Below are 12,134 nucleotides of genomic sequence, written 5' to 3'. Positions count from 1 at the left end.
GACCGCAGCATCTATAGGGCTCCAGACAGAGAATTCTCCCTCTACAGAGGGAGAGTTCTCTGTTCGGTGTCCATTGGGGCTCTGCGAAGTGATTGCAGAGCCCCGATGGTAGCCATGGAAACCGGAAGCCTCAGTTAAGATTGTGGCAGGGGACAGAGGAGAGGGGGTAGACATGGGGACATCAGCTTATGGGATCATTATGATCCCATAAGCTGATGTCCAAAAACGACCTGGGCATTGATGCATCAATGACCCCAGGTCGTGAAAGGGTTAAGATCCCCACGAACCTTCAATAGTTGTTACATTCATCCCATACACAAGACAGCTCAAATCAAAAGAGTCAGTGCTGGATCCACTGCTGGGTTTGGCTCAAAAACGGCATAACAGTTTTCTAAAACACTACGGTGTGTGACAGCAGCCTGAAGCTAGAAAGTCAATGCACATCTATTAAGGGATATCCACCAAGCTGGAAGCTTTCTAATATAATTCAGTGTTTACAACATTACCATTGGCCAATATGACGTTCATATATTCTGTTTTTTTGTTTTGTTTTTTAGGTTATATGGTTCACCTCTAAATATAGATCTTTTTCCCGCACTCATGGTGGAAGATATAATTCCAGGTAGCAGGTTGGGGCCTACTCTAATGTGCCTTCTTACTACTCAGTTCAGAAATCTAAGGAATGGTGACAGGTGAGATTGTTATTGCTCAAAATTTCTCATTTAATTTTTTTTTTCTTACATTTTAAAATATATAGATTACTTTTCCTCTCTCCCATCATATCTGTTAGAAAATGTTTTTGATAAAAGGTTTTGAAAAATCTATTCTTAGACGTCGGAATCTGCCTGAGCATAGAATGGAGTCTATGGGACTGGCGGAACTTCAAGCGAAAGTGTGCGCGGAATTCATTGGAAGTTATCCATGTGGATTCCATAGTGTGCACATACCCTTATGGTGTATGAATAAATTGACAGCTGAATAAATTGACAGCTGGTAGTGGGCCGGGTACAGAGACCTCCACTGATTGCTCAAACAAATGGGGGGGGAACGCTCAGCTGAGTAAGAAGAGATTGGGCACAGTTGTTTGTCTTGGTGATCAGTCATGGTCTTAACACCTGACGCCCAATGATTAAAAATATTTTGACATTAAAAAGTATTTTTAGTTGACAGTCATTATTTAACTGGAAATGTTGTGTTTTGTGTTTTATTGTTATGTAAAAAGGGTAGAGTATAGCGTCAATACAGGACATGTGAGGGATCTGACTGGTGTTTGTATCTCGATGGATTAGGCTTTGGTATGAGAATCCTGGTGTGTTCACGCCGGCTCAGCTCACACAAATCAAGCAGACCTCTCTGGCGAGAGTCCTCTGTGACAATGGAGACAACATCACCAAAGTGCAACCAGATGTGTTTAAAGTAGCCGAGTTCCCACATGGTTACATTAGTTGTAAGAAGATACCCCAGCTGGATCTCCGCCTCTGGAAAGATTGCTGTGAAGGTATGGTCTCCTGCCGTAATGTTCTTAATGAATATAGTCTGATGGCTTAACATGGATATTAAAGGTTCTTCCTATGAAAATAAACTTAATGCAGAGTGTTCCCATGCCGAGATCCTGCAGTTTTCCTGCCGAGTTTTCCTGCAGAGCCCCCACAGGGGAACTGAAGTATTACACTGTGCCCATTAAAAGCGAGGAGTCGTCCTGTATTACACATTCTAAAGACCCTATTACACAGGGCGATCAGCAGGACCAAACAAGCGGCAACCTGTCAGGTGGGCTCTCGCTTGCTCCTCGTTCCCCTCTCCCTGTCAGCGCTATTACACATGCTGACAGCGAGTGGTTCAAAGCGGGGGGAAGGGGGGCTGCCCAGGTGATCGTTAAATCGGCCGGGCAGCCCATAGAATATAGTGGCGGTCTGTTGCCGCCTCTCCTATTACTCAGAGCGATGGCAGCAGATCGTTGCTATCTGGATCATTTGTCTTTCAACATGTTGAAAGACAGTGAGAGACAACGATAAGCCAACATCGTGCACGTCGGCTGATTGCTGCCTTTTATTACACAAAGCGATTATCGGCCGTAATGGGCAATGATCAGCCAAATACGGACAATAATCTCTTCGTGTTTTAGGGTCTTTAGAAGCTGCTCTCCATACTGGCCAAGAAATAAGGGTCCAAAACAGAGCGAAACAGACTCTTATTTTGTGTCACCAGCGTGTCTGAAAATGGGTTTTTGAAACTGGAGAATCCCTTCAAAGATTGTTTGAGGATCTTGAGTATCCACCTTCTCTAGACGGAGGGATTCAAAGGCTGATCGGTCGGGATCATGCTAAACCACAAGTTTGCTCGTCTAGTGACAACTATTACTTAACAAGGAAACCTAGTGATCTGATATGTTATAGTTTACCGTAGAGGGGATATCTCTGAACTTGGATCCACACTGAGTTCCAGAATGTTCCCCTTCCCGGTGGTGATTGAGAATAGGAGTCCCTTGTTATGGTACTAATGTGTTGTCCATGGAAAAAAAAATTCTGATTGAACGAGCTGAGTACAACACTCTAACAGCGTACTCTGCTCTTAACGTCATTCCATAGGAATGAATAGAGCCATGGGGTCTGATACGGAGATTGGTGGGGGGTACAAAGGTCTGACACCCCCCCCATCCGCGATCTCCTACTCTTCCCCTCTTCCCCTATCTTGTGGATAGGAGAAATTTCTTTATTTTATTTTTTTTCCTGGAACAATGTTGTTTGTGATATATCCATTTATGTCTTGTTTTATATTGTGTTTGTGCTTCTTGTTGTATCACAAGTAATTTGTTTCCCCCCAGACTGCAGGTCACGAGGACAGTTTAGCTCCTTCTCGGGTCACTTCCGAGGGAAACGCTCCGCAGACCACAGCTACAAAGAAGAGAAACCCCAGGATGCCCCTTCGACCAATGACGTTTCTGAGTAAGTAATGCAACCCACTTCTATCTAGAATTATGATATGATAATAAAACTGCAGCTTGGTACTAGAATTGTTAGGAGTAGAATAATATTGTAGAGTAGAGATGAGCGCAACTCAAGCATGCTCCAGTCCGATAGTTCGGCATTGACATACTGGTGGCTATAGTGGTAGGTGGCGCTAGGGAGTCCGGGAAAGCAAGGAGACAGCCATTGGCCTTGGTATTGATGGATATGTTTGCCATATGCTTCAGGCGATTTCCCGATATGGTGAATGTATACAATGAACATGAAACCTGTCCAATCCAGACATTGTACTACAGAGGTCTGCAACTGTTGTAACTCCACACATTGCCCAATGTTATAGAGCATGCCCAGTACCTAGCCATGTAATAGGCTTAGTAAACCAGCACAGTTCTAGATTATGATAGGGGTATGTCTGGCAATAAGTTTTATGAACTATTAAAAGGGTAGTTAACCAATTTTTTTTAAATCAACTGGTGCCAGAGATTCGTAATTTACTTCTATTATAAAATCACGAATCGTCCAGTACTTATCAGCTGCTGTATGTCCTCCAGAAAGTGGTGTATTCTTTCCAATCTGGAGAGCAGGAGAGGTTTTCAATTGGGATTTGCTACTGCAGAGAGCACTGTATCAGACAGGAAAGAATAAATCATTTCCTGCAGGACATACAGCAGGTGATCAGTACCGGAAGACTTCAATTTTTTTTTTTTTTTTAAATAGAAGTAAATTACAAATCTCTATCACTTTCTGGTACCAGTTGATTTAAAAGAAAAAAAAATAGTGAAAAACCCCTTCAATAATCGCAATAAGCAAAATGATCAATTTAGCTCCAGACCAAACTAGCTGAATTCTGTGTGTAAAATGGTCATTGTCTGTTGTTACTAACCAGTGGGTAGACTGCTTGTATATGCATTTTGTGGTGTTATTGTACCTTTATCTATTACAGCTCAGCACATACTATGAATACCACTCTCAGCACTGAACAACCAAAGAATATGCCACTCGTCAACGACTTTAAGGATTTTGTTCTTGATATGCAAAAGACAATTACAAGTTTAAGGAAACAGGTAGAATGTCTTTAAGTGATTAACTCCCTTACATAGTTCAATCCTATATATAGCACATAATATTATAGATGTGGGGGGAGATTTATCAAACATGGAGTAAAGTGAAACTGGCTCAGTTGCCCCTAGCAACCAATCAGATTCCACCTTTCATTTTCCAAAGAGTCTGTGAGGAATGAAAGGTGGAATCTGATTGGTTGCTAGGGGCAACTGAGCCAGTTTCACTTTACACCATGTTTGATAAATCTCCCCTACTGTTCACAGGGTCACTGTCTCTAAACATTGCCACGTACTGTATACAGTTCAGCTTGGTTGCTAAGGCAGCCATCCTACGTGACCCTTTAAAGGGATACTCCAGCAAAAATCTATTTGGTTTCAGAAAGTTATATAGATTTGTAATTTACTTCTATTTAAAATCTCCAGTCTTCCCATACTTATCAGCTGATGTATGTCCTGCAGGAAGTGCTGTATTCTTTCCAGCCTGACACAGTGCTCTCTGCTGCCACCTCTGTCCATGTCTGGAATTGTCCAGGGCAGGAAAGGTTTTTAGTGGGGTTTTGCTCCTGCTCTGGACAGTTCCTGACATAGATGGCAGCAGAGAGCACTGTGTCAGACTGAAAAGAAAACCCCATTTCCTGCGGGACATACAGCAGCTGAAAAGTATGGGAAGGCTTGAGATTTTTAAATAAAAGTGAATTACACATCTATATAACTTTCTTAATCCAGTTGGTTTAAAAGATATAGATTTTCGATGGATAACCCCTTTAAATCTCACTTTACTGAATTATCTGAGATGGATGGGTGCCCATAGTGGTTCCCACTTCTCTTGGTGTCTCATTCACTACTCATTTCACTACTGAAAAATTAAAGAAAAACTCCAGTTGTGATCAATACCCAAAGACTATTCTTGCCATAAGTTGACTTAGTTTTTGCAGCCTATTTAGGACAGAGCAGTGATCTCTACTGACTTCCTATCTGCAGCGTCTATAGGATCTAAAACACACCTGTCTTACCATTGGTCCAGGCTGCTGCCAGTCCTCATCCTGACAGCCCAGTGTCTTCTCTGATTGGCTGCTGTGTAATATATATATGGCTGCTGTGTAATATATAATATATATGGCTGCTGTGTAATATATATATGTGTGTTATTTATTTTTTTCTGCATGGGGAGCTGGTTTCTATTGCAGCAAGAAGGAAATGATTATAAGGGAACTGTCAAACATATACTAAGCCAAGTAATCCTTAGTGGAGGGAGGTCTCATTGGTCACTTTATTGAGTCAAAAACAATCACTTTTCTCCCCCTCCATATCTCAGATCAAAAAGCTTGAGTCGCGGTTAAGCAGTACGGATTGCACTGATGAAACTGGAAGGACGCGCACCACTAATGAGAGATGGAACAACGATCCTTGTACAAAATGTGAATGTAAAGTAAGTAATAAAAGTATTTTATAGTATAAAAAAATATATAATAGATACTAAAGAAAAAAAAAATCCTAAATAAAGATGTTGAAACTGAACTTCACGAACCAAGATTTTTTACAAACTTTGTAATAAATTTGGATTTGCTACGAACCAATTTTTTTTGCAAAGTTTACCAGTCCGCAAAGATGGCGGCCACACAATTTAAAGGGGTATTACACTCAAACATAGCTTCAAGTGGTATCGCAGTCAAACATAATTTTTCATCACCTGTCATGGAAGAGAAGCTAGAGAAGCTCACACAGAGTTTTTTTTTTGTGTTTCCAACAGAAAGAAGCAGTCCAGAACTGGGGGAAGGAGACTGAATAGATAATAAGTGTAAAATGAATTGTTAGTCTCACCATGGGCAACAACAAATGAAAAATTATGTTTGAGCAGGATTCCCCTTTATTCACATTAAAAAAAGTGGGGCCTGTGTTTACATGTCCACACTCCCCCAGTGTCCTACACGTCTCTGGTGTCCCCCGCTCGCTTGTTTTGTGTATATTTACCATATTTTCCAGCGTATAAGGCGACTGGGCGTATAAGAGGACCCCTGACTTTTAAGCAGATTGTCAGGGGTTTGCCTTATACGCCGGAAAATGTTAACCCCTGCCTGTCTGCAGCCCTACTGCGGTCAGGCAGGGGTTAACTGCAGCTAAAAAAAACACTTAACTCACCTAGGGCCCGTTCCCGGCCTCCGCGCGCCTCACGTACTGTTCCCGGCGCAGGCAGTGTGACGTACACTACCTGCGCCGGAGATCGTCTCATAGGAGAGGCTCAGAGACGCTCGGCTGCTGGTAGGGCTTCTACAGAATGAGAGAGGCACCGGAAGTTCCTAGAGCCTCTCTCATTCTCCCCAAGCTCTCCCGGCAGCCGAGCGTCTCAGAGCCTCTCCGATGAGACGCTGGGCTGCCCTGGAGAGGTTCAGCGATCTCAGTCTCCGGCGCAGGTAGTGTACGTCACACTGCCTGCGTCGGGAACGGTACGGGAGGCGCGCGGAGACCATACGGTGGGGATGGGGCCATTTTTGAGCCCCCCCCCCCACTGCGTGGGGCGACCATACCCGGCGAAAAATACGGTAGTTATGACAGCATTTTTCTGTTTCACTGTTCTTGTTGAAAGCAAAAAATTACAACATTGGAATAAAAACATGCTGTACGGTTCCTAGCAGCAGAGTATAGATCTACTGTGCAGCCATGGTTGCAAAAGTAGCTTTACAAAGAGGGGAAAATAGGTTTTATTATGCCGGGAGAGAGAAGGCAACCAGTCATCTGGGCAGGGAGCCACCCATGACTTGTTGGCATGCTTTACGGAGATGATTGACAGGCAGAGAACCATTAGTGGCCCGGTGACAATCCTGTCAATCATCCCCACACTACACACAGACAGACAGGGCCATGACTAGTCACGGGAGGCTTCTCGCCCAGATGACTAGTTGCCGCCCCTCTCCCGGCCTTGCGTGGCAGGATAGAAAATCTTTTGAGAAAGTCATGACTCTTTTTTCAACTGCAACTTTGTTGAACCAAAGGGTCAACTTAGTCTCGAAATTTGTATTTTGTCTTCCAGAATGGGTCCATTACATGTTTTGTGGAATCCTGCCCCTCTGCTCCATGTTTATCGCCAATAAAAATGGAAGGAACTTGCTGTCCTGTCTGCACAGAAGCCGCACAGACCACATAACACTGTACATCCACATGGATCAGAAGAGCAGAAGTCATCAACCCAGGGTTACAGCAGACATGTCTACACTGCGCAAAGTTTTTATTTTTATTTTTTTTTGCATTCAACACCCCCACCGTATCTTACAAAAAAAATTTTTTTGTATCTTTTTATTTTTATTTTATACCTAGTTACGCCTAAAGCGGTCTCTTTTAAAGGGAAGTATATAAAGCAACGACAGGATATTAACATTTGTGTCAGCCATATTTTATTGGTTAAACGCTTCTCAGGTTGGGAATACAAACTGGTGCTAATCACAGTATTTTATTCTATAAATGTCACATCAGTGCAACCCCGGTCAGATTTGAAAGTGAAAACTTCCGATATGTATACAGATTTTTTTATAGAAAGGTATCCTGTAGTGACTGCAGTCAATTATTTAAGAGAAAATAATCTTTTTTTTTTTTTTCCCTTTTGAAGAGAGGTATATCCTTGGTCTCCATTTTATATTAACTCAGGCCCAGCTTTGTTAAGAATGTCAAGTATGTATTTCTTGTTTTTACTATACAGATTAAATTCTGTACCTGTGATAAGTTAATTTCTATACAGTTAAAGGGTCTTCCGGGGTTAGGCAAGAAGGGCTGCTTTCTCTCATTAATAGCACTCTACCAATAGTTAGTGCCTGGCATAGAGATCAGCTTTGAAGCAAGTTGGACTGCGCTGTAATACCGCACACAACCTCTGGGAGTGCTGTGTTTTGGAAGAAGCAGCAATGTTTATCTAATCCTGGACAAACCCCTTAGGATGAACTCTGTTGTGGCTTAGCTACATGTGGTTAAGCAATTGTTTCCCCTTTTTGTATTTTGTGCTGCAAAGTGTTATTATTTTTTATGCAGTCATAATTCATTAAGCATATGTTTAACTGACATGTTTATCTGAATTCTATTTTCTGTGTTTTTAAAGTGAGTTTATCTGCTATGTACAGTGGAGGTAGCCATTTTTTTTTTATCTTGACCAGTATTCAGAAAAGTCTGTATATGCACTGTTCACTAGTGACCACTAGAGGCACTAGAGCATAATAAAATAAGTATGAACCACAAATGGCTACTCCCACAATCTGTAAGCATTGGGGACTGATTATTACATTATGACTACACAAATTAAGACCTGGTTGCCTAAGCTTGTGTTTTCCATTGTCATTACAAGGCTTGTCTGTCTGTATAATTTTTTTTTTTTTTTAAAGGGAGGTGCTGGTTGAAAAAAAAAACAAAAAAAAAACAAGCATTACTCACCTCTCCATGTCCCTGCCACTGCTGCTCTGATCCTTATATCCCAGCTGATCTTAATTTCATGGACCTGTGATAATACACAGAGAATGACTGACCAAACTCTGTCAGTGATTAGCTGAGCAATGTGGCTGGCTGAGTGAACGATTCTTACCATTTCCTGTGTCCTGAAATGGCACCAGGAAGTAGAGATCAGCGGTTATCTGAAAAGGCAGTGGTGGATGACTGGGGAGTTTTTTTTAATTTTTATTTTCATCCAGTCGTCCGTTTTAAAAATTTAAAATTGTCCTATTAGACCTACCAAAGCCCTTTTAAAGGGGTTGTCTGGGAAAAATTTATACTTAGCCATGCTGCCGGTGATATGTCAGTAATGTATACTTACCTGTCCTGCTCCCCTGCCACTGCCTGTTCCTGGGCCGCCCTGTCTCTGCCACTGAGCGTTTTGAAAAAAATCTGAAGACTTGCTGCTCACACTGGAAATGGCCACTTGAACGGCCATTTCTTATGAAATGGGACATCATCGGTTATAATAAAAACACTGATAGCGGCGCAGATCGAACTACCTCAGAGCTGGCACCGACAGGGAAGCGGGACAGGTAAGTATACATTACTGACATCTCACCAGCAGCATGACTAAATATTAATTTTTCCCAGACATTCCCTATAAAGGTTTGGCCTTTGATTTACAAATTAATGGAAGGACAACAGTTATACCTCATTTCTCCATTGCATGGTGCTCAGACAGTAAAACATGGCCTGATGTATTGTCCTCATGTAATTCCATTTTATTCCAATCATTTTAATATACATCTTTGTTTCATGTTTCCAGTTGTATCTGTCTGTGCGACAAGGTTTTGATCAGTAAAATTACTGAAAATATAACCTCAAATCTACAAGTACTTTGGGTCCATGGTTTTGCTGATGTTACATTGCGGTATGCTTTCTCTTTCCTATTTACTCCTAGACACATGCCAATCCCTGACCCCACTTTTTGTGTGTTGTCCTGATCTAGCTGTTACTAGAGACAGATTATACCTAACAGACAGTGGACTGGAGATTGCAGGGAATGGAGACAACTAGTAGCCAAGAGTTTAGAGGTAGTGTTGAACGAACTTGAAGAACTGTTTTGCTTAGGCAATGCTTTTCGAACCCGAACGCCTGGCATTTGACTCGTAGCGGCTGGAGATGTTGGATGCCGCCCTAGTGCTGCCAAGAAAACATGGATACAGCCTATGGCTGTCTTTACCTCTTTCAATTGGTCAGGGATTGTCTTCTACGGGATTAATATTTTTTAGACAAAATCTAGTTTATTTTTGAAATTTATCTTGAAGATTATCTAGCGATTCCTTGAATGATCACAAACACTTGTGAATTAGCCACGACTGAGAAAGCACTTATGTTCAAAGTGTATAGAGCTTGTTCTTCTGAAGGAGTCATGGTCATGTTGACCCTTCCACCCTGTCGTGTTTTGTTTGGCCAGTACTGTAATTCCTTCTCCGCCATCAGCCATATCATGTAGCCAAATTCCATAAATGTTCGTGTTGAATGATCTAAAGGAAAGTTTTTTTCATGGAGGCTTCTTGCATTTACTTTTAGAAATCTTTTTCTTGTTAACAATCCGTTTGTACTATATTTAATAAACAGAACACTATGTTCCAAACCAGTACTCGAAACCCAGTTGGTTTTGTCATGAACATTTTACTTAAAGAAAACTTGTGCTGATAACACTGGTGCAGTATTACCGGAGTTTTCTCATGGTGACCACCCCATTCTATTTGTCCTAAAAGGCTTAAATGAATGTCAATTGTGAGCCATAGTACATGAGTGGCTCCAACTTTAGCAGACTTGGCTAGCCCATGTATTATAAGTAGATATTTATTTAAAGCCCCCATCTCTGGACAGATGCAGCTTACATTGAGGAACTGGCTTACAGAAGAAACCATCTCGTAGCCAGAGAGTGACATACACAAGCCTTACTAGTAGAGTTCATTGGCTGTGAGACAGTCTGGATCCCCTGGCGTGAGCTGAGTCTTTTCGTAAAGTCCAGATCTCATAGTCTTACTTGGGCTAGGTCTATACCAGTAATTGTCTGATAATAACTTTTATCCAAATTTTTCAATGTGTTTTACAGTTTCTGGAATATTCTACAAACTTTTGCCCAGTTTATATAGTCGGTCATACATTGAGAAATGAAATATATATATATATATATATATATATATATATATATATATATATATATAGTTTAAAGTGAAACCAACTTCAGGTCCATGACGGTTCATGTCCTTGAAGGTAGGTTTCTTCTTGATCCTCAGTGCTGTTTTCATGTACATTGTAGTTTAATTAATATACTAATGAGGCGGTTTGGTGCACTAGGTGCGGAGCTACCACCCTGCCAACCCCTGGCATCCCAATGCTCTGCATTGAAATCACTGCAGAGCACTGGATGAATATTCATTAAATACAAACATTTTGCATCATTTCCTCTCTAAGGGAACAAAGCAGCCTTAGGACTTTTCTTTTATTGTTTCCCCAGCACTAGCACTGGAAGGAGGAGGGTTTAAAAGGGTTTTACAGGGAAAAAACTGAACTATCCACAGTTAGTGAACTGAGCTGGAAGCAATTGTCTTTGTACACTGTGTAGCGGCAGTGACCTGTAACTTCAGCTCATTTTAGTGAACAGCCCCTGAGGTGCAGTAACTAGGTCTGGCCACTACACAGTGAATGGAGCTAAACTGCTTCCTGGCCTGCGGATAGCTCATCAGTCATAACAAACAGGCATTTCACCCAGAGGACTGCAGATTATGACAGGTGTTGTCTTAACCACAGAAAAGATTGCTTTTTACAGTATACCAAAGTGTTTTTACTATATGCATGGACAGTCTGGAGCCTTGGGACCGAAAACTGCACCTTCACTGCCAAACTAGTGCAGCTAAAGGAAATGGGTTATATAGAGGAGTCCTTTCCATATCTTTCTTACAGTAGTGAATATTGTTCTTTTTGTCTGTTTTGTGGCAATACCTCTGAAATGCTGAGAACTGTGCATATTTATTGTCGGGTCTTACTGTTACCAAACATATTGAGTGCCTTGGTCTTCCCTTTTCTTTTATTGTAAACCGTAATTTTTACCAAAGAAATGTTTGCACTGTGTAAGAAATGCTTCCTAAATAAATGGGCCATATCTCGAAATGTTGTCTTGTGGTTTTGTTGTTTTTTTTTTACCAACCAAATCCCACAAGTATATTAACTTGCCTTGTGTCTGCTTTCCTATCTCTCTACCCCATGTGAGCTGTCCTCCAGGGTTTTTCTCCTGTCTACTATGTGAACCTACCTCCAAGACCGAATGCAGAGGACTGTGTTCTGTTTGTGAAACATGGTCCATGTGCTGGCAGCCTTTCAGAGATTGAACACCTCCCTTTAAAGTGACTCTGTACCCACAATCTGCCCACTCCAAACTGCTTGTAGCATCAGATAGCTGCTTTTAATCCAAGATCTGTCCTGGGGTCCGTTCAGCAGGTGATAGTTATTGTCTTAAAAAAAACAACTTTTAAACTTGCAGCCCTATGTCAAACTGGCGTGGCCTATAGTGTGTGTGCATTAGGCTGGCACAACCTCTGTCCCTCCTCCCCGATTTCCTCATCATTAGGAATGCCCCAGGCAGGATTTCTACTATTAGTCACCTGTGTGAGCACGGCACATG

General features: G+C 41.7%; 1 protein-coding gene across 2 annotated transcripts in view; it reads left to right on the top strand.

The window, feature by feature from the left end:
* PXDN (peroxidasin) overlaps positions 1–11,623 on the top strand; it is a 93,673-nt gene extending 82,050 nt beyond the window's left edge. For both annotated transcript variants that reach the window (XM_069973046.1, XM_069973047.1), the window contains 6 exons: positions 558–692; positions 1,290–1,498; positions 2,825–2,945; positions 3,910–4,030; positions 5,343–5,456; positions 7,056–11,623. In XM_069973046.1, coding sequence (XP_069829147.1) covers positions 558–692; positions 1,290–1,498; positions 2,825–2,945; positions 3,910–4,030; positions 5,343–5,456; positions 7,056–7,169 — 814 coding nt within the window. In that variant the 3' untranslated portion in view covers positions 7,170–11,623. The remainder of the gene's footprint in view (positions 1–557; positions 693–1,289; positions 1,499–2,824; positions 2,946–3,909; positions 4,031–5,342; positions 5,457–7,055) is intronic.
* The last annotated feature ends 511 nt before the right edge of the window (positions 11,624–12,134 follow it).

Source organism: Dendropsophus ebraccatus, chromosome 6 (genome assembly GCF_027789765.1).
Source record: "Dendropsophus ebraccatus isolate aDenEbr1 chromosome 6, aDenEbr1.pat, whole genome shotgun sequence".
Taxonomy (NCBI): domain Eukaryota; kingdom Metazoa; phylum Chordata; class Amphibia; order Anura; family Hylidae; genus Dendropsophus; species Dendropsophus ebraccatus.
This window is presented reverse-complemented; position numbering and strand designations above follow the sequence as displayed.